Raw genomic sequence first — 27,415 nt, forward strand, 5'->3', positions numbered from 1 at the left:
TATTTTTCCTTAGCGCGGCAGTGGTACTATCTGCTAGAGATTGGGTAATCGCTAAAAACTGTCTTGTAAGAAAAACTGTCAAATCTGGGCAAGAAGTAGGCTATTGTACTAAGAATTTTGATAAAAGATTTTTTTATAGAGTTTGATGAATCTCAATTACAACTAGTTGATTGCCACTTTTCACTCTTTAATGCATCGAGTGTAATATGTTTGATGAAGTTTGATAAGAAACTCAACTCGTTCTTACTCCGATTAATCATAAATCACCTAACTTATCAACTGCTTAATCCCGTCAATGCATTTGTGTTCAGGTTTGTAGGTTAGGTAGACATTGTCCAATTACCAAGGTGCTAAGGGATGGAATCCTACGAGTTGGCAAGTCTGCTGCAGCTAAATTAGCGAAAGAACCGGTTGATGAATGGTTTACAATGCTAGGAGAAAGTCATGTCACGTCAATGCTAAAACTCTATGCTCAGGTATGTTTCAACATCCTCTGCAACAGTTACGAAAATTATTCATTTTTGTTTGCAGTTATATAGATGTCTCTTGTCTGATATGTCTTGTCCTTATTTTTCAATGACTCTCGTAAGATACTAATATTTATCAAAGTCCAAACTTTAAATGATAACTATTTGCGCCTCAACATTGATTAACCGTTAACCCTGCCTTGTAACTCTCAATTCTATTTAATCTTCTGGGCAAGAGCTATTTTGCTGTGCTATTAACTTTCAACTGTCAGCCAAAAATAGCGCCTTTCAACCTTACCAGCAAATTAATTTTTGAGTTAATAATTATTTTAATCAGTATTGAAGGAGCTATCTTCCATGTATGTCTATTTCCCTCAATCTCCAAGAAATCTATTTCTTTTTAATGGATTTTAAACGCAGCTAAAGAATTGACTCTGATTTTCAGGAGATTTTCCAGATTAATATGCTCATTTACCATGAATATATAAAGCTACCCTTTCTAACAATTTTTAATTTTTCCTGCAAATCTATTTTAGAAATATACCGGTCACACTATTTCTCAAATTTTTCTCAAATTCAGAATTTGAAGGTGAGCAAGTAGTAATTTATATGTATGTACATTAGAGTTCAAAGAACCAGTTAAGCAGTTCCCCAGATAACAGTGGCGTGGCGTGCTTTGCGATGTATTGATTGATCTGCCATTTAAACTTATAAAAAAGGATTGATATACAGGGTGTTCGCAATGAACACCTTAATAATCGATTTTTTACCATAGCTTCAAATGAAGAAATATGGAAAATCGACCATTCGCCACTGGCAGATAAACCATGTATGCTGTCATATGTGCTTTTTCTAAAGCATTACTCAATTATGGTTTTGTAGGTTTGTCGGCATTACCTGGCACCCCAGCTCTCTCAGTGTCCTATGGATCGAACTCTCTTGGATCCACCGGAAGCTGCCAATCAACCTAGACACGGGGATCGGCCTGCTCCCTCGCCCATGCCCCCTCCCAATTCTGTCGATGGTTCGGATAAAGCTCCCTCCACGCCAAAATCAGAGTCAACAGGTAATATTAGCTTTTATCTTCTTACTCAATTTCATCACCTAAGAAATATTATCATCAATCTATGAGTCATAACATCTTGTGATGAAGTGGTCCAAACGTTGCTTCTCATATGGCACACTGAAGAAGGAACAGCTAATCTGATGTTTTTTAATCACAGGATGTCTGCCATCAGTCATGACTGGAAAAAAGAGAAAATATCAGGGAATTTGATTGTATCAGAAAAATATCAGGAAAATTGAACATGTGCATGTAGCATTGAATATGTTGGTTAGTTAAATCAAACAAGTGCCAATTTATTTGGGCACAAAATTAAGAGATTTCATTACAAACATTAGGAAAAATTAGGAAAACAACAGAAAAATTCATTTTGAATTTTGAATAGACATTGTAAATCTCTAATGGGGTTGTGGAATTCCATTATGTAAAGAAACATCTAAGTTGTCTGTTTCATAACACTGAGCGCATCACCGTCATTTGACCTTGACCTTGCTCACTGAAAATTTCAGATCAGCAGTAATGTTTCTCAGATGGTTATTCGTCTTATTTCTCTTTTAACGTTTCATTTAAAAGAAAGAATGCTGTCTTTTTTATTCACTTGGAGAATCTCTTTGTCATTGATTAAAGTAGCAAGAAAATGAATGAGGGTTTCACTTATTTTTACTGTCAGTTGTATCAACATTGTCAAGGACTAGCATCATTAATTGATGAATTTTTTTTATTTTTCAGATGATAGCAAAGGGGGCGGTGACTCTGCTACGCCATCCAGTCAAGAGCTCAACCATGATACAAGTAGTGATGAAGAAGGCGATCCTCCGGCCATTGTCATCTATTTAGTCGAACCGTTCACGATAGGCGCCGACAGTAATCATAATGGTACTAGTGCGGATGTTCAGCGGCTAGCTTGCCTAGGTCTACTCCGTTGTTTCAATACTGTTCTAGCTAGTTTGCCAGAAAACATCAATACCAACATCTCACTTCAGGTTAGTAACCATCAGGTCTTTTTAACTTTATCAATTTTAAAATGATGGAAAATAAACTTACGAAAACATCATTAACATGTAAAAATATCAATCAAGCAGCCAATAGGCAGAATTAATCTGGGGTGAAGGCAACATGCAGTTAACGAATGTTGTACAAGATATTCACTTAACAATATTCACCACCGTTCAAATTTTTATCAAGTCTTCAATTACGTTACAGACAGTTCTTTGTACTAATATTAATTTTTTCTTTCTTTTTCCAGATTATATCTTTGGAAAGTATTGTGGAACTAGGTAGATCTGGTGATCGGAAGTGTAAACTTGATGATATGCGTGCCTTAGCTATGTCTGTATTTTCTCAATGCCGTCGTTACCTTTCTCATACTTCTAACATCAAGGCATTGACAGGGTTCGGAACAGCAGCCATGACAGACCTTTTCTTAAAGAACAAGGATGTAAGTTATTTTCGCCTACGCTCATTAAGTAGTTGAATTTCCATCGTAGTACCAGTAAAGTCTACTCGTTATCATTTAAAGACTTTGACGTTTAAAATTAAAAAAAGAAGAAGAAAATTACTGTTATTTTATGTCTTGTTGACAATATGTCCTGTGGACATATTACATGTCCTTCTGGCATCAAGCCATGGCTATATCCTTGCCGCTTAAAATAAGCTCAGTGTTCGCCTCGCAAAGCATCAAGCAGAACCATGCTCATTGCTCATTTTTTTCTTGATTTTGTGAGGAATATTGAGTTGCAAAAAGGTGCTGTACATTCTTAGTGCAAAGAATTTCTGTATTAAGTGTGAAGCAAGGAATCTGTATATGCAAACTTGAAATAGCACCATGATGGAGGGCAACCTTTCATCATTCTTTCAGATAATCTAAACATGAACATCATCCCTACTCGATCTTGAGGTGCTTTTTGTGCTCTATTGACAAAGTTCTTTTCAATTTCGATTTTTTATTTTGCGCTGGAACTTGATGCCTTTCTCTCCAAAGTACCTGTTGCAAGCATGGAACAGTTAGCTTTTTGTTGCTATATAATTTCAATTATCATGTCTGATATTTTTGCAGGAAAAGAACAAGGCTCCATACAAAGTGTACACTCCCCCGTATATTCTCACGTGTGCGCGGGATAAAACAACTGGCGGTGGAAGTGGCGATGGTGATATCCTTAGCGGTAGCAGTTCTAACAATGGCGGACCACCAGCAGACCAGAAATGTTCGGTACTTTACGTTTGTTATTGTTTAAGTGAAGACCAAAGATGGCTGCTGGCCTCAGCGACAGACGAGCAAGGGATCTTGCTAGATACCGCCACCATCAATATTCACATACCAAATAGGTAAGTCTTGAGCAGTTGTAGGTTTTTTGCCTATTGAACCCATCAATTTAGGATATAATTTGACCTTGTGGTACCCCACAAGTAAAGAAAAATACTGTAAAAGTCATTAATTTGGATCATTAACCTATAATCCTTAACTAACTTCCTGAGGTAAAAAACCAAAATGCTGAGCATTTATTACAGGTATTGTGAGGAAACTAGGAGAAAGTTCAGTCACAATAATTTTGTATCGTTGATTTACAGTCCAACAAACAAATAACAAATTATAAAGCATTCATGTATAAGGAAGACTAGACGCAGCTGATTTCATCTCGTTCTTAAAGAAATCGCATCGCAAGTGAAATCGGCTTCTTAAAAAACAATTAAAGGCAGCAAAAATTGAGGTGCAAAGAAAAAAAAAAAATTATTTAGAAGCACTGAGTAATAATTTATCAACCTTCATGAACATACTTTCTCTTATAAAATATGAGGAGAGTCTTTTTCTGTCTTTCTGCCTGGTAAGCATTGCGAATGACTTTGTCTTCAACCGTCTAAAGGCAAGTATACAACTCATGAAGCTTGTTCCTCTCAAATCTTTTAAAGTGCTGCCTGCCAGATCAGCGGACAAAAAGGACATGAGCGCAAGTTAAGTGGATACCATTTTACTGGCAATCTGAGTTATGCCTAAATTTTTAATATTAGTTTTATGAGAATTTGATGAGACCCTGCAATGATAGAACTTAAAGGAAAGTTAGGCTTACCTGCTATTCCGCTTAAAGAGGGTTGACTGTATTTCACTTTTTTAAAGGTCAGAATTTTTAAGTTTAGGTTTTTTTTTTGTCGCACTACAATTTTAAACGAGTATTTCATTTTGAACTCATTTCTTTGTCTAATCTGAATTTTTTTGTCTGGATCTTATCAACAGGAGTAGACGAAGAAAAGCATCTGCAAGGAGATTAGGGTTACAAAAATTAATGGATTTCATCCTAGGTGTCATGTCTCAAAGCGTCACTCCATGGAGGCTTATCATCGGCCGAGTTGGACGCATAGGTCATGGTGAATTAAAAGGTAATTTTAAATGAACAGTCATTTTTCAATTTACATTTTAAGTTTTTTTATGTCAAGAATTAAGACAATTTGCCATTTCCTCTCAGCTCATTTTGACACGTTGCCTGCCTCACCGATAGATTTGATTAGTTTCAATGTGTTTTGAGGGAGCCAAATGATCGTTAAAAACAATCAGCGTTCAAGTAGCTGATTTTCCCATTTCAGGTGAGCACTGCGGAGCTGCGGAGACCAAGTGTGCATCTTGTCATATTTTTAAGAATTTTTTCGAGTTTGAATTTCTAAGAGGCACTTTTTAAGTGCTATTCTGGCTGGGTAGGAAATAAGTGCTAAAATACCTTGGTAGGCAAGGTGTTAATGATCAAATGTCATGAAATATTGTCTTGGCGCACTGTCAAGTAATCGACTTTTTGAAGTTGGAACAAATGCTGAACTTAAGTTTGTTGATCACTGATAAGAATCGTACGCCTTCAAAAAACATTAGAATCTTCTAGATTCTCTGGCTTATAGTCTTCAATGTATTAAATTAATCATAGATGTACTTAAAGATCTCTAATTTTGAAATTTTTGGCCTCTTTCTGATGAAATATCATCACAATTTCATCACACAGATTTTTTCTTATCAATTAGAGCCCACACAAAACAAGTCAATGCATATTTTGAGAAGATCTTTTAGTGTCAGTTAAGAATTGAAAGTAAATGAAAAAATCAAGATGTCGTAGTTTGTAAGTGCGTAAACTTATCTGGCGAGAACTCTAGCTCTGCTGGAAAGTTTGCACTCGGATGTAGCATTGTTTTCTTTTCTGTTGCCCTCTTGACTTATCACAATGGAGACACAAATTCATTGTGAATCGCCTATTTTTAACCTCTTCCTCTAACTTACATCTTTCAACTCTATCAGGATGGAGTTGGCTGCTAAGTCGGAAATCTTTGCTGGAAGCTTCTAAACACTTGAAGGAAATATGCAGCCAGTGCAGTTTACAGTACCCAACAGATGTACCATCGATCCTGAGTGCATGTCTGGTTTCTCTCGAACCAGATTCGGCCCTCCGCTTGATGCCAGACCAGTTCACTCCTGACGAAAGATTCAGTCAAGCGTCTGTCAACTGTCAGCTATCAACACCGGAAGATGTCTCTTGCACACACATTTTAGTTTTTCCTACTTCTGCTACCACTCAGGTAAGAAAATCCTGTTTCTCTAGTCGCAAATTTATTCGTCACACTAATTCACGGATAATTTTTTCAATTTTGTTTGTTAAAATTTCTCAAGTGCCACAAGGCTATATTTTTGAACTCCCTAGTCAGTGATATCTTTTTTACTTCTTTTTTTCCATCAACATTTCTTTATTTCAAACCTCTTTGAAGTTCGTGATTGAACAAAGTCCGGTCATGACCTTGAACAAGTTGTTTTTTCACTTGCAACATGAATTTTTCTCTTTTGTTACAGTCCTCTCAAACTGCATTCCAAGATATTCAGCATGGTATCAATACTGAGCTGGGTGATGATGAACTATTTTCCGCTCTGAACGATGATATGCCTGAAGGCATGACAGACTTCAACGACATCTTTGGCACTTGGACAGACGCTGACCCTAGTGGAGGTAGATCTCCGAATGGCAGTCCTCGAGGTCGAGGGGACTCCTCCTCGCAGCCAGGAAGCCCCATGGGTGGACCCTCTGATGACCATAATGTTTTTCCATGCAATGGAGGTCTTTCTAGAGTAAGTAAACATGCTGTCTCATCCATCCTTAATGATTTTCACAAATAGTCGTTGAAGACGACGGTGCAAGGTCATTCCTGTACATTCCACGCAAAGTTTATCAGGTATAATTGAACATATACATGAAAAAGAAGTCCATTCAGCAAATAAATTGAAGTTTATAGGGTGGTTCACAACAAATTTTATGGCATACATCCATATTAAATGAAGGACGAAACAATCGTTTATCTAGAGCATGTAAAAGATTTTTCCTGAAATTCTCATGAATATACTAGTTTTGCATAACGGACCATCCGAGTATTTCGTAAGACAACATGTCTTACTTCCGACAACTTCTGATTACTTAATTTCAAATGGCCGACTTTTGGCTGCCCCTTCAAGTCACCTATAAGCCACCCCCTTACCATCTTTCGAATGATGTAAGACTGGCCTAATCTCCCTTAATTTTTCAGAAAACAACTGGGAAAGCCTGAAAATATTTATTTTTGGGATATTATTTTTTCTGTAAGTGAGAGACTTACATACGACAGTACTTAACCCCTTACCCTTCCTGCTTCCATGTAACATCCTGTAAGGCAAGCTTATACCCCCCCCCCCCCCTTAAGTAGCTCACATAATATTTAAATGGTCCTTGAATGCTGCACCAACTGAAATTTACATTATGCAGAAAAAGTCAATTTATAGTACAGATGAAAACCCCTGAATGGCTGTAGCTTTCAATGGGTCAATTGAGCTGAAATAGAATTGTGTTTTGATGATTTCAGATTAGATTAGATCAGATCAGAATAAAATATCATCTGTCCCAATTTTACGGCCAGCTAGGGAATCATTTTTTTCTTTCTTTCTTTCTTCTTTTTTTTAGGTCCCTTGAGCCTATTTTTAATCCTTCCTGACTTGTAGAGACATTCTGGTTCTAGTCAAATCAAAAGATGCTTTTTGTCATTAAGTGAGGCTGTTTTACACTTTAATTGCCCTCTTAATCATGATGAATTCACTTTTTTAGGGTGGTGGTGGCCTGAATGATGTCCAAGAAGAAGTGGGTGCTTTGTTACAACAACCATTGGCCCTCGGCTATTTAGTTTCAACAGCACCAGTTGGGAAAATGCCCCGATGGTTTTGGTCAGCTTGTCCGCACTTAGAATCGGTGTGTCCAACGTTCTTGAAATCAGCCCTTCACATGCACACCAACAACATGCAACAGAATCAAGCTGACGAGATTCTTCAGCAGCAGACAACGGTTGCTGGGCATCCACTAGACTCTCAAATCACTACTGATGTCCTTAGGTACGACTCTTTTCTTTAATGTGTTTCCCAGACCAAAGGCTATCCTCTCAAGGAGTGGATAGAGTGCTCAACTCTGAGATCTTGAAGATTCTAAAAATTGATGCTATTTTATTCAATTTGTGAAAATTGGCCGTAAGACCTCCAGTAATTTTAAACGACTGGTTGGCCTTCCCGGAATATGCCAATACCTATCGAATTGACCATCATTGCAGTCAACATTTCAGCAAGAGCACCCATCTAACGTTTTTTTGAAAGAGGGAACTTACCTAGGAGTGAGTAAAGTGTTTACAATGGATGAAGTGAAACTTTTTATGTCCTAAAATTCCTCCACGCTGAACTGAAAAAATATTAACAGCATTACTTTTTTCATATCTTTATCGTCGCATAGAGGGGAAATATTACTATCAAAGCTGTTGAGTGGCAGATAACAGTTGTGGAATGACATCTCTTCATTTGAAGGTTCAAGATTCATAAAATTTTTATTGCAGCAGTCTATGTATACGATCAATGTAGAAAACAATTATCTTCAGAGAATTATTTTCTCATCCGACTGCATGGTATAGAAACGGGATACACTAATTAATCAGTTTCAAGGAACTGTTTTTGTTCGAACCTTGAATTTGTTTTCCTCCTGTCATTACCCCCCTTCTCTCTTGTTTTCCTCAGGTATGTCCTAGAGGGGTACAACACTCTGTCCTGGCTAGCAATGGACTCCAACACCCACGACCGATTGTCCTGCTTACCAGTCCACATGCAGGTCTTAATGCAGTTGTACTACATGACCTCCGCTCTTGTGTGACACGAGTAGAGAGATTTAGCAGAATTTGTGATTTGTGAGTACTTAACCCAATGGTCGTATGTGTTCTAAAAGTTATTTTATTTTATCATCTGTTTTTAAGTAGTTTTCTTTTTAAATATTGTTAAAAATCAGATATACCTCGAAAGAACCGTAACATAAGTTGAAAATAAAATCCAATTGAACAAATTTACCGGAGAAAAACTGTACTCAAAACGAATTAAGTTGAAATTGGGCTGGATCAGTCGAAATAATAATGAATGTAAAAAATCCTGCAATGGTTTTTCTCCCCTCTGTAATTAGAAACCTCAAATACCATCTGTGAACATTTTTTTTTTTTTTTTTTTTTTTTTTCAAGAAGCAAGTACCAAAATCTCGTCAGTGTAAAGAAATTGTGCTAATGCCTAACAAATTTTGAAAAAAAGAAAGAATCCAACGATAAGTAGGTCTTAAGCTTGTGATAAGTAAATTTCAGACAGACATACCTATGTCCTAGCTTATGGATGTTAAAATTTCCTTCTATCTTCATCTTAACAGTAATGACTTTGAATCTCAGCTTATTTTTGTCAGTGGGCTATCGTTAAAAATTGCTGCTGACAAGACCAGGAGTTTTCTGTTTCTGTCATATTTGTAGAATACATGTTAGTTACTCAAATTATCTGTCTAATAATGCATCTTTCATAACAACTTGTTGATTCATTTTGTTATTTCAACTTTTCATCTTGTACACCGCTTTACTATCTAAGAAAGAGCTGTAAAAGGTACTTCTATTCTCAAACCTCGCAACAAAAAAAAGGGAAATTCTCTATTCTTGATCTCTCGTTTTGCCGAATTGTAGGACAAATTCTCCAGTGTTCTGTTACTTACAAAATTATCATAATATTGATTTTGCGAATTAAATCTTCCAATGAAAAAAATCTGTCAAAAAAGTGCCTGTTTTTGGGGAAATTTTAGGGATTTCATTAGAATGTGGCCTAAACAAAACCTACTGATGAGACAATCCTTCAGTGATAGTTTAAGCTTGAGCTCAAAGGTCATTTTGGCAATACAGGGTTGCAAGGTTCACTATTTTTACCATAAATGCGAATATGAAGTTCCTTGGTTGAAAAATAAACCACACTCAGTTGATACCATTTCATTTTCTGAGGCACATTATGATCAGTTGATTTACTGTCCCTCTGAAAATAAAAGAAGATTAACTGAAGTTGTTTTTTCAACCAAAGAGCTCCAAAATGTAAGCATTTTCTTGTGGTAACAAGCACACGCTTTGCATCACTGTATTGCCAAAACAAGCTTCGAATCAACCTGAAACTTTCACCGGAGGATTGCTTATCATGAGGTTTTGTTTAGGCCACATTTGAAAGAAATCTCAAAGTTCCCTCTGAAAGGGGCACTAAATGACCCTTTTTTTGAAAAGTTCTTCATAATGAAACATGTCTTTCAATCGGTAAAACGGAATTTTACTCACCTAGTGAGGACCTTATTTTTCATTCAGTCATCTTCAGGAACATATAGACTTTTGTGAGAGTCAGGGGCCTGTTTTTTTTGTTTCTCCACCTTTTTCTTGTTATCTCTTTCAAGTACTTAATATTAAGTCTAATTAATGTAAATTTTAATCCGATTCAAAATTGACAGCCTCGTTGTAGAACTGTTGTAAATTTCTGCTGCTAAGAAGTAAACAGTGGAATGAAGTCAGTGTGAAAATGTACACTCTCTCAGCTTCCCTTGAAATGTCGTTTGCTCACTCGGACCTTTTGATAAAGTGCAGAGTCGTCCTAAAGACAAATGTACAATTTTAGTGCTTTTAGCCACTGCTGCAATAATGAACTTATTTTTGGGTAGACTCAGTTTTCTTTTTCTTGGAACAGAGCTCTGCTACATACTTTAAAGATGAAAGAAAGCAACAGCTTTTAGAGTGAAATATTTTCCCTGTTCTGGAATATTTCTCTTGTATCTCTTATTTTTTTTATTTCATATGTAGTAATTTCACTAAAGAAGAGATTGCCATTAGAAGTTGCAAGTCCCTCTTCATATTTCATTGTCTGTTCAGTAACCATTTTTTCAAAGCAGCAGTTTACATTTTCGCTCTCTAATTTTTGCTTGTGTTTCTGTCAGAGCCCAGAAAATTTGACATAAATGCAGCTTTTGAGAATCACGTAAAAATCAATGAAACCTTGAAATCTCTGCACTCCATACTTTCAAATTTTAGAAAATTTTGTATCAATATTTTTTTGTCTCTTTTTTTTCAATCTATTGACTGAGCAACATGGAAGCAATTTCCTCCTGATTGAGTATCCTGTGCAATGTGTTACGCTCTAATCTGTGCAATTTTGCTCGTATTTTAGCATAATTTTAAAACTTGTCACTGTCTCAAAGTACCCTGTGGGAAGAGATTCATTCATTTTAGCTTCTCCTCTTGTTCAGAAGAGAAACAATGAGAAAATGTTTACTTTTGCAAGATTCTTACCTATTCTTTTATCATCCTGCATATACGATAATCTATTTCAGTTGACTTTATGGTTTCCTCAAACCATATTCAAATTATCTTCTGCACATAACCTTTGACTGTCTATAATTAGGCAAACGCTCCTTCGGGAAAATCTGGGAATCCTCAGCTAACCATTTCACTCTTTGCTCAAAGCATTTTTAAGTTGACAAAGTAATCTTTGGTAATCTCGCTGTATATGGAAGCTTATTTGCAACTGTGGGATCAAATTTATCTAAAATTAAGAGTCGACTGATGTGTAATTGCTGTTGGTCCTTGAAATTTCTAAAATTTTATTTTTCTGCTGTCTGAAGAGGGTGTAGCTAATCTAAGAATCCCGTGGTCAGGATTGTACAAATTTTTTGAAGTTTAGCCCTAACTTGAAGCTACTTTTTACATGAAACTTGATAAGAACCTGTAGCAATTAGTAGGGATCTCATCAAGATTTTATGTTAGGAATTCAATCCAAGCCCCATCATTTTTGCTCTTCATTGCCTTAAATTATTTTGAGAAAGCTACTATAAGTTATGACTTATAATTGTTGTGCTACTTTAAATAATTTTAGCAGGAGTTCCTGGAAACCCAAGAATGTTTTATCTATATCGTATGAATGATGTTTGCAGAACTGAGTTAGATGAAGAATGTTGTCGGAAGTATCTTAGTATTACTGAATGTGAGATCCTTTTTTTTTCCCTAATTCCAAGCTCATTCACCAAAAAATTTTATCTCCAGGAAATTAGTTTCACTTGCCTTGCAATTTGGTAGGAGATGATTTTTTGAGAGTCAGTATTTTGGAGTTCTTTCAGGAATCAAAGAGTGTCATAAACTGATGGGTGTTTCTCAAGAGTTCAATAAGTTTGCAGCTCCAATTTGGCCAGCTTATGACGAAGTCAGTCAGCAGGCCTTTGTGTTGTATTCGAGTATCAGTCAAGAAAATGAGGGTTTTTAACATTATGAGAGACCCAGCTGAAAAGCTTGGTTAGGGGAAAGTTGCCTTATTGAACTTCCTCTACTTGAAGAAAGTTAAGGGATGAAGTAATATTTTATGCATCTTCATAGTTCTTCGTTCATCCGATTGAGTCCTTGCAACTTAAAATTGTGCGAGCTCAGGTTGCTCATTCATTAAGTTTAATTCTAACCTTACAGAAATGTATATTCTAAATCTCTCAATTAACTTTCAAAATTACCCATAGATAGATTTTGATACTCTTCTTTGAGAAGTAGATATTTTTGTACCTTTGCAGTCAGGTGTATTTCATTTCATTGTCATTATCATTGCCATCCTTTTCTCCCCTCTTTTTTATCTATCTCTTCTGATTTAAGGTGTCAAGACGACTCAATGTTTAGTTTAAATGTCTGTTAGCCTCATTTGCTTGATGCATTAAAACTAAACAATTTTCGTTTTTCGTACGCCAATCAAAAGACTCTAGGTAGTAATTTATCATTTTTCAACATACTCTTAGTTGACATTGAACATGAAAGCCCCCTGAACAGGAAAGCTCTTGTTGCAAAATGAGCTACTTGTCTTCAGTTTTGAAATTTTACTAATTTTCAAGGGTTATTCAGCCTTCAGCCTGTAATGTAATAGCTGTTTTTACCTTCTTACATTTGTTAGAGCATTGGTTTTGAAATGATAACATGTAATAATTATCGAGGTCATGATTTTTTTCACCATTTCTATCAGCTGCGTTGGAGTATTAGTATGAAAATACACAGTGGAAAAGTAACAGATCAGATTTATACTTGAATGCTTTACCAGAGTAAGTAGATTAGCACTGCCCGCTTTCACATTTCAGAAGCTCTCAACTGACACAGCTTTGGTAATATTTTTGTAATGAAGATGTGAACTAAAAGGGAAAGAAGAAAAAATCCCTGAAGGAACATGTGGTAAACAATTATTGGATAACATTGATGAATTCATACTGTCAAGAAAATTTGTAGAGACCATGTTCCTTAATGGTCCCTGAGAGTTTCGCACATGACCTTCACAATCTTGACTACCTTACATAGTATTTTTCGCACGTGGGGCAGAAATGAAAAAAAAAATTCAAAGAAGTACCAGGTGGTGACATTGCGTAGTTGACATTTGAGCGCTTTTAAATTTAAAAGAGGAATGTGAAATAATTTAATACTCAAACTGTCATTTAAACCTTCCTTGTACTCAATTTCATCTAATTTTTAGGCTAGAATTATATTAGTACTCTTTTTTCGGCAAGAGGAAAAGCTGTCCTTTTCTTTAAACTTATTACCAGTTGCCTTATCTGGAAAAATGAAGAGAATAGAACGAATTCAACTGTAAAGTGGAAATATTATGATTAATAGCTTACATATTTACTTCAAAAACATTCAGATTTTACCTACAGCCACCACTTGTCTCATTAAATTTTTCTATGTTGAATCGTCGAAATCTCCTCTTATCTAGACAGTCAGATCCCAAGCACTGAATGTTTATTTTGTACTTTGTAGCTGATGTTGTATTTCAGTAGTACTGAATATCATTATAACTGTTGTTTGATCAGGGATTTTCCTAGTTTACAATCTTTGTTCGTTTTGAGAAAAGCAGGCTTTCCTCTGTAAGTTACGTGTCTTGCTTTAAGCAGAATTCTCTGTATCAGTGATATTATTTTATTTTTGTTTTGTTAGCAACTTGATTTTATCCTAAAAGAAAAAAGAAAGGAAACCACTCTCGCTGTTAATGTAGTCTTACGTGCATTTAAGACAACTGTTGTGTTGATTTTTTGTGCAAATTATTAGGAATTCAAATAATTTTGTAAATCCCTGTAAATAGGCCTATTGTTTATGACTTTAGCTTAAATCAAATTAAGTGATCTAAGTGAAACTTGAAGTTTTGTACATTTTAATCTAAAGCACTGTTTAATGTGAAAAATGAAAAGCATTATTGTGGTGTCAGGTTTTAACTTAAAATCAGTACTGCCATCCATGAAAGCAGTGATACACAGTCGGTTAAAAATTGTATTAGTTTTGACAGCACCACTCGCATTAGTGCAGCTGAGAATTGTTTATAAAATGAGAATAATTTGATTACATCAAATCTTGAACAATGCGATAATTAAGTGAAGAATTCTTCAATGATCGGTATAAAATCATAGTGAGTGAGGAAAAGGAATCAAACGTTTATTTTTCACATAGCATTACTTACCATTGCATAATCATGCTTAAAAGAACTGAGAAATTTACTGTTTCTACTGAGAGTACAAAACTATCTTATTAGAAGAATAATATGATTTACTTAATAACCCACTACTGCATGATGTGTAATTTATAAGTGAAAAAAATTAAGAATAATGATAAAATGAATTATAGAACGTTTAATTAGCATAAATTGTAATTTGTAATTGATTGACGAGTCAATTTATCGGAGGAGTAAGTAATTGAATTGAAACATTATTGTAAGCATTTGTGAGATATGTATCCATAGAGTAATTTTAAGTCGTAGTTGATGAATTTTTTAAAAGCTAGTTAAAATTTATTATGTTGTTTTTAAGGGATAAAATCTTGAAAATGATAACTAAAATTACTACCATTACTTGTGAATTATCAATAGCCTCTGTAATTAATTTCAATTTTATATTCTTTTCAGGGGGTTGTCTCTAGTTAATGCTATTATTCATAAAGATTTTAAAATAATATTCTTAGTGTAAATTTAATCAAACTACAATTCAGCTATTGTCATCAAATATACCAGCATTAACTTTCACCTATCTTCATGAATTCATGATCATTTTTAGTACTAAAAATATTAATATTACATAATAGGTATCATACTTATTTCTTTTTCATCCCCTCCATACCCTACCCCTTTTCAGACCTATATTTTTCCATGTAGGTTCACATACAGTGGGATCTAAGTCTTATGTTCTTTTATCGCAACTTTTTAATAATCTTACTCATATTAAACTGGAAAAATCCTCAAACTTATCGTTATGATTTGATGATATTTATTTTGACCTGTGCATTTCTTTGGGTCATAAAAGTGAAAGAATATTTACTAATTATCCACTCTATTTCAAGTATGGAGGTGTTGGTATTTCTTCATCCCTGCAATTTTATTTGATTATTTATTTGTGTATTTATATTTTTTAACAAGTTTAACATTATCACTTATCATGTTATTTTTCATTTGTTTTTATTGTTATATTGTAAAATTTCCCATTTCTTAATGGGACTCTCTTCCTTTGTTTCTTTACTTTTTATCTTTTGATGCATTAATTAATTTAATTTCTATCTATTTAATTTTATCCTAATGAATGAATGAATACATAGTCTCATTGTTTATAGATATTGAATACTATATTTTTCTTTTATTTTATTTCCCCTTGTATAGTTCTATTATTTAAATAGATCAATCTTGTTTAAAAAACAATACAGTGCTTCATTTTCTGATATTCACCTCAACCCTTGGCATGCTTTCATCTACGGAACTAGAATAATCTGGAATTAATCGAGTCATCAACAAGGCATACTGTTGGGGGGTTCATGGGGCATTCATGGGGAATGCGAACACAAATCTTTGGAGGTAAAACAGCAAAACAAATCTCAAATCTATCTGTGTTTTTGTCAAGTGCTGTGAAACCTACAACCAAGAACGCATTAATTTTGGGGTCAAAGTGGGTCAGTGGACTAGGTACGACTTTAAGCATTCTAATACATGTCTTCTAACCAAAATTTCACGTAGAACCCTGATTCGCGCAGCAAAATTATTGAAACTAACACCTAACTAAGATATTTCACGTTTCTTGACATGTAAATTCCAACCTTTCTCTCATGGAGAGACAATAGTAAACGAGTGAGGAAGCTTGCAATTAACGTTATCACATAGTCATAGTGGTATCAAAACATAAAAACCTCAATCTCAGCCCTTTAGTACAGCTATTGCACGTTCTTCTCATTCAGTGTTGTTCAAATTGTAAACAAAGTGCTACAGTTGAACTGAAGAGCCAGAATTGAGACTGCTGTCATATTTTCATACTACGGAGACTGACATTCAGTGTGCGATTCACCTCAAGTGGATTTTTGTTTTCCGCATGAAGGGAAAGTTTGAATTTATGTATCCAAAAAACGTTAATACCTATATTTAAAGTCGCTTAAAGTAATTTAAGTTGTACAAATCGTGTACTAGTCAAAATTTTGGCCAGAAATCATACATCGTAAAGCTTGAATTCACACTATTTTATAGTGGTCCATAATTGAGGCACTGAGTGCAAGAAGGCCATTTTTCACTTGTGGTGTTACCAAATCTCCAGTGTTGCATTATATTTAAGAGAAAAAACAATTGGATTACTTTTCTGAAATTTTACATTTAAAGCATTGTAATATCAAAAAGAATATTCAGTCAAAGTCGCAAGGAATTACATACTTTCACTTTTTCATAATGGATGAGACGTTAGCAGAGACTTTGAAACACCGTAATGAAAAAATGCCCTTTCTGCACCCAACAATTCAATTCTCTTTGTGGCAAATCCATCTTAAATGAAGAATGCGCAGACTTTTTTTCTTTTTTATATCAATTTTCAGTTTATTTTTCCATACGTCAGTTGATTCTGTACACACAGTATTTACAGAGATAACAAAAGGGAAAAGACAAAAAATAAGGAACATACTGATTTGACTAGATTAGGACTAGTTCGCTAACACATTACCTATGTATTCTGTTACAAGCTACAATTATTAATTTTCTATTTTGGCAAATTCGAGGACCTAGGGAAACAGCAACTACAAAGAAATTTAGTTTGATGAACTAAAGAGCAATTTCACAATGCTGAATTTCATGAGGAACAAAATCGTGGGAACCTAATTTCAGAGGTTTTATGGAATAAAAGTAAAAAAAATGATCATATTGATAATTGAGGTACAGAGATTTTCTTAAACTTTGCTACTTAAGTGCTTTTTACAATACAGAATCTTTGGTCTTTCTGACATTTTCAGTTGTAAATTGGCAATTCAATTTTTGTGTCAACAGGTGTTTAAAATTAGCTTAAGAATTCAGTTGCTGTTTTAGTGGAACACTTCAAATTCAGAACGGCACTGAAGAAAAAGGACTGAAAATTACGATGATGTATGAAAACATCAGGGGAAGAGGCTATTAATCACAAAGAAGTCATTAATTTACCTATCCCATGAGAAAAGAGGGTTTTTTTATGACCTTGAATGTAAAATAATTTCTATGATTCAAAATACAAGTACATTGAATAGATACTTTGTGTACATCCATAGATGTTGCCAAAAGACAACTTTTATACTAAAAATAAGTTACCACTAAATTTCTAACTTTGGCAAACTTCATGGAGGTAATTTATAGTTGACACTATCTTATACTTGAGTTGGCTCTTGCACATCTGTTGTTTGTGATTCGTCCTCTGATAATTTCATGATGTATTGTCAGCAGACTTGTGACTTATTCCAACTCTGGATTTAAGTTCAACATGCTGAGCAAAATGACTTACAACACAACATATGAAACCTTCTGGCAGTGATGGAATTTCGAGATGGAAAAAATAGGAACAAGAGAAATTCATCACTCATTCTAAAAACTTAAGAAAAATGAACGATAAACTTTGCAGACACTTATATCAAATTGGGATTTCGACTGATGCCCGAGGCAAACGGGGCCAATCCGCTAACAGAGCCTAGCCACATTGAAAAGTTTGAGGAAAGACATAAGTGCAGAAAAGAACACAAAAACCTTTTGAGACTTCACTAAAAGCCAGAGCCAGGTGAGGTCTTCTGTCACTTGGAAGATATTACACGAACTGAGTCTGTCAACATGGAAACTTTTTGAGAAGCTTCAAACTGTTCCAGGCAGAATCAAGTCATTTCATTGCTTGATTCTTTGTTAGTGGAATTGCTTGAGTGTTAAATTTCTCCTAACTCAGCCTTCAAACTCCAAAATACTTAGATCCAACCCATGTCAATGGCGTTGCGTGGCGTGCTTTGCAATCTATCGATTGATCTGCCATCTAAACCTACAGCTAAGGATCGATAAACAGGTTATTCGCAACAAACACCTTAATAATCAATTCTTTACCATAGCTTCAAATCAGGAAATATCGATAATCGATCATTCACGCCACGCCACTGACCCATAGTTGAAATAAATGAATCCTCCTTCAAATCTCCCTGAGGAGATCAAATTCTATTTGCACAAATGCGTCGAATTGTTGATTTTTCTTGGGAGTGTAACAGAACGGCGGCATTTCTATATTATATGTGTTTGATGGTTAATGATAATGGACTAGCAAAAGACATTTATGTCTATTTGCAATTTTGCAAGACATTTTTCCCTAAGACTGGGCACGATTTGTCTATACTGCATCAAGAGGTTTCTCGATATACTAAAAAGTAAATAAATAAATAAATAAATAAATAAGAAAATAAAGCCTCTCTGTAACAGCAAAGTTCATGATCTGACTGCACTTCAATCATGCTAGAAATTTTGGAGACCAATCGGCAAAAGTATGTGCACCAAAATAAAAATAAATTATTTACAGGAGAAAAAATTACTGGCAACATTTTTTCCGAATTATCTGAATTGAGCTGACTTGAATTTTTACAAAAGCACAGAAAAAACTTGATTAACTAGTCCTCAATTCCTTGGCTGACTGGACAAAAATTTTGATAGCTGAAAATTCATTCAATTTAATACACTTTAGCAGTGATGTACTGTCCACTTACAACTTACTTTACAATGTGATCTAACATTAAGTACATAGTTCAGAGGTCATATAATTTTTTAATATATTTTTCCGAAATAAAATCCGAAATTTATTCTCTCCATTGAATTGGTTAGGTATGTTCTGACTGACTAAAGCACCATTTTCACAAGTTGAGAGAAAAGCAAAAAAAAAAGTGTACTATCCAATTGTCTGACAATCCTTGTTCCTTCTAGAGGAAAATGAATGCAAGGACAAAAATTTGAGGATTCTTAGTAGATTGAATGAAAGTCTTTCGGCATGTTCTTTGAAAGAGTCCTTATGTTAACTTGAAACTACATCTTTGGTTCAATCACTCGGCATTTTCAGGCTTCAATAGCTCATCTGTCATATAAAAGTTGGTTAATCAAGTTTCAAGTGTATTAAGAGTGGTTGAAAACACAACGATTTGGTTATTAAATAAAAAAGGGGGCACAAATGCTTTTTTGAGCTAAGTGTTTGAAAATAAATTTACAATAAAGTAAAGGAGATAGAGATTGGCAAAATTTTTGCGCTGGAAACGTTGAGCAATCAATTATTTTTCAAAAATATTCATCCAGTCATAGCAGGGAAAAGACTAGATTTAGAGCAGTAATCTCAATCGAGACCGATAATGATGAAATAAGATGGGAACAGAGATAATAAAGTCAAAGTAATTCACAAAATATGTTTAAATTACAAACGTAGCCATCCTAATATTTTTACTCTTTCGAGTTGCTTTTTCAAACTATAGACTTGGTTCACTTGATACGTAACGGGTGATTTGGAAAATTCTTTTCTTTTTCTGCTGACAGAAAAACTGATAAACTGAAAATTCTGAAGAATGAAGTCCACCAAAATCCAATTAATCAAATTGCACAACATCACATCAACACATGGCCGGACTCACATGAGGGTTAATTAAATAGCAAGCCAATTTTCTGTGTGCCGGACACAAAATTTCAAAGATTCAAGGTTTAGAACTAACACTAAATTGCAATGCTGTTTACATGGTTTCCTTTGAGGTTCATCTAAACTGTTGGAACAAGTAATAACAGAGGTGATAAAGAGAGGTGTATGAGGTGGTAGATTGTCTCATGAAAATGGGAAGAAACATGAGGTATAAAAACTAGTAAAAATACTGAATATTAAGTTTCATGAAAAGCTAAAAATTCCAGAAATATAGTTTCTCTACTTCCATACATCATCCTCTAAATTAGAAACATAAAATCAATGATGGTAGCTGCACTTATCAGCAGAAGTATGAATAAAAAAAATCTGCCAGAAATTGAAGTATACAAAAATGTGTAAAAATTATCACGCTCATGATGTAAAATTTAATAAGAGATTTAAAAAATCATCTTTCCCAAACTACAGCTTTCATTCAAAAAGGTAGGTTTCAACTACACAAATCAAAGCAAGATTACAAAAAAAAAAAAAAAAAAAAAAGATGTAAAAAAGCTACAAAAAAAGACGAATTTTCTGGACAGGAATACACTGTTAACTTGTGACTTGATAAAACAACTAAGGACAATTGTACTTAAGTTACTCCATGTTTGAACTCATCTAATCTACTTGGAACCTAAAAACGTTTAATAGAGAGCTAAGGAAGAAAATTGTACAATTTTAGAGGAATATTTGAGAAAATGCATCCACTTGAGCTTCACTATCGTAATTGAGCGTTTCGCGGAAGTAATAATACAGTTACTCTTCTGTAAAAGGATGTACGCCAAAAAAAAAAAAAATAATAAACTTTTCAAAAATATAAAAACAGGATTTCAAAATAAACGTTAAGTAAGTTGGAAAAAAAATTTCAAAAGTCAAGCATCTGTCCCTAGTCATTAAAACAAATTAAATTCGTTTTATTGGAGAAAATGTCAGGTTGGCTGAGGTATCTCTGTTCAAATAACAGTTTTTCCATTTTCTCACCATCACCATGACTTGTACATGATAAAGAATTCTCCATCAGTTTTTAGAGTAAACATTTCCTATGAGAAGGTTATAAGTAGCTGAGTGTTCATTGGCCAAAAAATGCCTCACTTCAAGAGTAATGGGGGAAGCAAAGATTATTTCCTGCTTAGCACGTTCCCTCCTGCAAAGATCGACAAAAAAAAACTGGTATTATGACCAGCTTGGCACTGAACAAGTTCACCCTCACAGTTGAAGAATTTCGTCGAATCAATGGTGTGAGCAAGTAGGGAACAGATGAAGAAACGAGTTCCTTAAAGAAACTGAAAATGGGTAAACAAGGCTAAAACCAAAATTGAAATACCTGGTGTCAACCAGGAAACTAAAACGTAAAAGTAAAAGTGAACAAATGAGAGGAAAGGTAACTCCAGAGGTTCTTATCATTCTCTTCATGTTTCTCCGTTGAAAAGGGGATTGATAACACCCCAAAACTTTCCAGGCATTTTAATGTTTGTTTCGGCCTTGCTCACCCATTTCCTTGTGTTCCTTTTTTGGAAATCAGGACTTCTGATTCATAGCATCTTGAACGCGGAGGATCATTTGTGGCACAGTTGGAGAAGCTTGTCAATTATTCAGCTACAACTGACTAAATAATTGGGACTTCTATGAAGACAATTTCCACTTGGAACATTTTTGAGGATAGAAGCACACTTTCTGTCAAGTTCTGGATTTCTTCAGTAACCCATACATTCTAGTTGCTAATGGCATATTTCGAGTTTCAGCAAAAAAGAACCAGACGCCCAAGAATGCTTTCTCTCAGTATACGGACAATATTAAAAACCTGTTGGTTAGTTACAACAATGATTTTCGCAGTAACTAAGCAATCGTAATTACTGAGTAAGCAAGGAAAATAGCTTAAAAAAAGCAGGTATGTCTAAGATATACACCACAGATAAAAATTTCAGCAATACTTTACATTATCAAACAATTCTTTGAGCGACGGCCTCTTGAGGACTTTCCAGCATCAGCATCTGGCTGATTTCTGATGATACGAACCAACTGTGGAAGAAAAGAAAAGAAAAGAAAAACCAGAGTAAGGTTTCAGTGAAACATCATATTCATCGGTTCGATTTTAAAATTATTCATCATTTTCTTATTTATTATGGTAGAATTGCACAATAAAAGAGGGTGCTGCCAATAAGGATGACATTTGGACTTTAATTCCTGTAAATAATAGGAGGTAATAGAGGTTAGTAAAAATTAGGATTCATTTGCCTCCATGAGAATATCATTTCAGCAAAGTTTCAATGCTTCAGCAGTTTTAGTTTGCCTTAAAAAGAATAAAATAAACAATGTTGAAAAGCTTCCCTCAATAATCCATAAGATGTTGCAACATTTCTGCTAGATACTTTGTATGATAATGCTGAAAAATTAATTTTTCAGCTTTTGAACAGAGCCAATTTTAAAAGAGCATCATGCTCAGAAAGTGGTAAGAAGTATCCCATTAAATAATATTGAAATTTAGCCAATGAGGAATTTCTTGGTATTTCATGCGTAGTCCTTTCTTTTGTTTTTTGGTTTTTTCATTACAATAATTTCTTTAAGGCACAATAAAAAATATTTTTACCTGATGATCAATCTGGCCAACAAAAACTATTCTGACACATAACTGGAAATCATAAATAAAAAAATAATAAAACAAAAAAAAATATAAAAAAACAAAGAAAAACCCCAATTGAATAAGGTCAGAAGTCATATTTGTAACTTGCCGTAATTTACGCCATAACAAGGTGAAGTGAAAAGTTCAAAGTGAAGTGCCTATCTGGATGTGTATAATAGCAAAAATTATTTGAGATTCATAGAAAATTTACCAAAAGGACTCTTCAATTACACATACCTCTTCAAAGACAGCATCGATATTAAGAGGTGGATCTTTGGCACTTGATTCTATGTATGGAATGCCCAGTTTATGTGCAAGTTCACGCCCAGATTCCTCAGAGACTTGTCGTAAGTGAACTAAATCTACTTTATTAGCCACAAGCAGCATTGGATAGATATCCCTGGAAAATACATATCTTCATTATGAAATTGGAAAAATGGATTTGATTAATAATTAGACAGATAATTAGTGGCAATAGTAATAATTGATACAGGCAGCAAGACAGGATAGAGGAGAAATCTTTATTTCTCTAGGGTGCTACAAGACACAAATTATACAGAGCCGGGTATGAAGGAGGTCTAGCACCTTCTATTAGAAGCTAATTTTAAGGGTTCAGATGGTTATTCTTGCACTTGTATTGTGCCATTCATAAGTTTCTTTGAACTGTATAATTGCGCTAGAGTATGAAAATTACAAGACAAAGATGTGAGTAAATTTTTCTGTAAAATGCAATGAAATTGAAAACTTCATAAAATCTTGCATGTCTTCTGTTTCTAGTCAGTGCAAAAATAACTTATCTTTGAAGAGTATAACTGGGAAATGATGAAAACATTGTTCCTGTAAGTATCAATAAACATACCTCCTGTAAAAATAAGGATCGATAATCTTTTTCGCAGTAAATGGTTCTTTTAAGAGCAGGTATTTCTATGAATTAAAAAATGAAAATCGCATAAAACTTGAATACGGTTATTTTTGAACCGACAAATTCAGTTGAAAATGCGAATTTTTTGAAGGACTAAGCTAATAGAACAAATAATAGGAACCTCAGGTTTGCCAACTTACCGATCTTTCACTCTTAAAATTTGAGTGTAAAAACTATCTATGTTCTTGAAGCTTTGCACATCGGTGACTGAGTAAACAAGCAAGAATCCATCCCCTTTGCGCATATACTGTTCACGCATTGCACTGAATTCTTCTTGACCAGCTGTATCTAAGACTGGTGAAAAACAGTGTATTAATCAAATCAGTTTGGAGGAAGAAGTTTGACATCCATGTCTAATGGTTGTCAATTGGTTGTATCCTTTGCCAATCGAGGAGAAAAAATACCTTAGTAGTCAGAGTAAGTAACTTTCATCTGCAGCAATAAATACACTGTGGGCTCCTTTGAATTTTATTATAAATGAAAGAACATTGTTCATATTGAATAAAAACTGTAATGCGATTTCAATTTTTGTCACAATCGTAATGAAATGATTCTAAAATATTAAAGATAAAAATTGAATTTCAGACACAGAATTCTCATAAAGAGATTTATAGGATAAGGGTCTTCTTGAATTTAACTTCTCAATTATGACCGACCATTAAAGGAGTGGCCCCCGGCTTTGCTAGAATTTATTCGTGATACTCTGTGAAATGATGTTTCATTTCTTAGCTTGATGAAAATGGTACAAATACAAGCAAAAACGCTCCCAGTGCACAAGAAAGTACTTGGCATGATGTTGGAGATAAATATCTCGCTTCTCAAAAAAGTACTTGATAAGATGTGCCGTTAAAATTCAATCAATTGCCAACAGCAATCTTCCATATTTCTGCTCAGTTCCATGCATTATTTCATTATCTACCAAAATTTCACCAGACATAAAGTTGAATAAAATATTTACCATCAAGAATACATAAAGTTCCATCGACTTCAGCATGCTGTATGTAGCTGTCTTCAATTGTCGGATCATAGTCAGTCACAAACAATTTCTGGAAGAACTGAATGGTGATTGCACTTTTACCGACGCCTCCATCCCCAACGACCACTAGTTTGTACGTTACCAAGTTTTCATTTGGAGTCCGAGACATTCTGAATCTTCGTCTACCTATTGTTGACTCAGATCAAGCAGCTGCTCTGCTGCTTGCCTCAGCAAAAACCTGTAAAATGCAAAATTGAAAATTCAATATAGGTACGCAATCCACAGAGATTAGGGACCAGTCAGGGAAAAAGGTCCTTTGTGTCCAAAAGTTACAATTATCCCCCTTGAAGTTCATCCTTAGTATGAACTTTAAAACTTGCTGGAAAATAACATTGAATTTGAAGTAGCCAATTAGTAGCCGTCTTTTATTTCGTCTACAGGATTCTTCGCGGACCGCGGACGATCGGTGATTTTCGTAGATACTTCAGAGAGCCAATCACAGCGAGGTAGGTGTTAACAGCGCGGACCGCTGGAGGGCGCCACTGCATTTTGTTTATGTGTACCTGATTCTGATAATACTGGGTGTGAAGCTTGCCATAGTGAAGCATCTAATAATAACTTACTTAGGAGTGCTCGATAAAAATTTTCGAAAACGAAATAAGATGAGAAATTTGGGCATAAATGCCAACACATTTCAAATGACAACCAATAAATGAATAAAACCGCAATTATTGGATAGTTATAAAATCCTGAATTGTTTCAAAAGATATGAAAGTTCGAAGATCATGGGTCAAAATACAAATAGAGACTAAATAGGATTGACAAATGACAAAATAGAAGGGCACGTGAAGAAGACAGAAGAAGATGATATTGTCGAGAGGTTAGGGTTTCGTCCGCGGTCTACGGTCTGCGAACTCCAGACCTCGCAGACGGCCGCGGTCCGCAAACGTCTGCAGGTGTCCGCATCCAGGCAAATTCTTGTGTCCGCTTCGCATCCTCGAAATTAAGCCCCGCCCACTCCAAGTCATCCGCAAAATAATAAAAGACGATTGCAGACGCCTGCGGACCGTGAAGTGTCCGCTGCAGACGAAATAAAAGACGGCTAGTGTTCTCGCCAAAGGTATAGGCAACTGTTAGAGTATGACAAAATATTTACCGTCGCAATTCATGAACACATTTCAATGACAGAATGGAGACAGAGGCTCTTCCACGTCACTCTAGATGTCAGCCAAGACATTTGAAGAGAAGCCGTAAAAGCTCAAATAAAGGCACACCTTGACCATAAACGCACAATCACAATCTGAAGTCCACAGTGCGCTCACCGCGTACAAGTGCTGGTGCATCTAATTAAGAGAGCACCAAAGGACAGAAGTGATAATTTTGGGGTTAAAAATGACTCAAGATTATAGCTGCACATGAAATCATACCAAAAATTATTGAGTACGATATATTACAAAGAGTTTTCATAATTCTGCAGCACTTACCATAACCTAAGACTCATTCAACTCAAGGTCTTTGAAGAGAAATTCACACTGAATCACGGCAGATCAGTAAACCAGAGATAAAAAAACAAGTTTTAAACAAATTTCAAAATGATATATTAAAATAAAAAATCATGGAGGGTCGGATAGAAAAACCATCACCGTGATAACACTTGAAATTGAAAATGCAAGTTCTTCATTTTGATTTAGATAAGATAACAAGGCTCAAAACAAAACAAAAGGGTATGGAAGGGCGGGGTAGAGGGTGGGATTTAACACGATGTGCTATTGGCCGATCACAGGATCACTTGAATATTTGAGAATTGGCGGGAAATTACAAAAACTTAATTTATTTGACTGCCTGACGCTCTGAAGAAGTGAGCTCACTCACAAAAAAATATTTAGCGCCATGATTACGCTGTTAGTAGGCTACAAAAAATGTGCAGCCCCCCTGTGGTGCTGATGCGACGGAACCAGCCGCCGTATCGCAAAAAGGAAAAATAAAGGGGAGAGGAAGAAAGAAAGATGGGAGAGGAAGGAAAAACTGTTTTTGACGCAATGCGTGAAGTATTCATGCAGTCTTGTAGGCACTATGAGTTTCACGCCAACCGCTGCTGACCGCACTACGTTTGACGCAATGCGTGAAGTATTCATGGAGTCTTGTAGGCGCTAATATGTGTTTCATGCTGACCGGCGCGCCGAGGGCTTCTCCTTTCCATCTCAAGTCCTCGTCATCGTTGCTCTCTGCGCCGCGCCGCCGCTTCAGGCCGAATTGCGTGTTCGGTTCCTCTCTCAACTAGACTAATGAAAGGCGCTGTCTCTTGTATCACCAAAAGACGAACAAATTAGAAATTACTATACTTTAACTCTCAGGAAATGAGAGATTTTTTCGCTTTTTCTCGTTCGTTATTTTTTTTCTGAATCGGATTTTTCTCTTGATACCTACATTTGAAAAAATTACATTTGCCGCCCCCTAAATTGCCGCCATGGACCGCAGCCCATGTGGCCACCCCCTAAATCCGGCCCTGACGCTCTACGTTGTCAATGTGGCGTCGCTCAGGTTCGGGAGAGAAGTTAAAAAACGAGGTCCGATAACGCCTCTCCTATTCTCGGCTGCGTTGCTCACGTAGTCCTTAAAGGTCCACTACAAATAAGACAAACAGAACCAACACATCATGGAAATGCATATAGCAAGAAAAAGGATGCGCGTTGATGTCGGTGCAGCGCTGAGATACATCTATTCGTGTTTGACGGATGCCCGTATTGCATTTGTAAAATCTAAGGCGCGATGACGCAAGGCGTGAACTCGCATTGCTCCGATCTACGTTGCTAATAAGGTATGGCTCGGATTCTGGGAGAAGCTAAAAAACGAGGCCCACTTACGTCTCTACGATCTGGTTGAAGAAAACTGCTGTGATAGCGAAGAGAGCCGTAAGTGCAAAAATGAAGTTCTGAGAAAACGGGCTCAGAAGCTTCTGAGTGGAACATTTTATTAAAAAAAGCATCTGTTCTTTGTCTAATTGCCACTATTCGTCCGGAAAACTCCTAGAAATCATTTGGGGGATTAAAACTCGACCTATTTTATTTTAAAGCACA

General features: G+C 35.3%; 2 protein-coding genes across 3 annotated transcripts in view; one reads left to right on the forward strand and one right to left on the reverse strand.

Moving 5' to 3' along the window:
* skd (mediator complex subunit skuld) overlaps window positions 1-15,568 on the forward strand; it is a 108,996-nt gene extending 93,428 nt beyond the window's left edge. For both annotated transcript variants that reach the window (XM_019046934.2, XM_019046935.2), the window contains 10 exons: window positions 312-476; window positions 1,350-1,533; window positions 2,260-2,513; window positions 2,777-2,968; window positions 3,587-3,855; window positions 4,760-4,902; window positions 5,801-6,078; window positions 6,347-6,619; window positions 7,623-7,903; window positions 8,570-15,568. In XM_019046934.2, the coding sequence (XP_018902479.2) occupies window positions 312-476; window positions 1,350-1,533; window positions 2,260-2,513; window positions 2,777-2,968; window positions 3,587-3,855; window positions 4,760-4,902; window positions 5,801-6,078; window positions 6,347-6,619; window positions 7,623-7,903; window positions 8,570-8,702 (2,172 nt within the window). In that variant the 3' untranslated portion in view covers window positions 8,703-15,568. The remainder of the gene's footprint in view (window positions 1-311; window positions 477-1,349; window positions 1,534-2,259; window positions 2,514-2,776; window positions 2,969-3,586; window positions 3,856-4,759; window positions 4,903-5,800; window positions 6,079-6,346; window positions 6,620-7,622; window positions 7,904-8,569) is intronic.
* Window positions 15,569-18,617: 3,049 nt separating this feature from the next.
* On the reverse strand, window positions 18,618-26,045 carry LOC109034061 (ras-related protein M-Ras). The gene is made up of 5 exons (XM_072297580.1): window positions 25,823-26,045; window positions 24,321-24,576; window positions 23,503-23,656; window positions 22,678-22,840; window positions 18,618-21,839 (listed from the first exon to the last, which is right to left on the reverse strand). Exons 2-5 carry the CDS (start codon window positions 24,505-24,507, stop codon window positions 21,753-21,755), a joined length of 591 nt encoding a protein of 196 aa, XP_072153681.1. The 5' UTR covers window positions 24,508-24,576; window positions 25,823-26,045; the 3' UTR covers window positions 18,618-21,752.
* Between the last annotated feature and the right edge of the window lie 1,370 nt (window positions 26,046-27,415).

This window comes from Bemisia tabaci, chromosome 1 (genome assembly GCF_918797505.1).
Source record: "Bemisia tabaci chromosome 1, PGI_BMITA_v3".
Lineage (NCBI taxonomy): Eukaryota > Metazoa > Arthropoda > Insecta > Hemiptera > Aleyrodidae > Bemisia > Bemisia tabaci.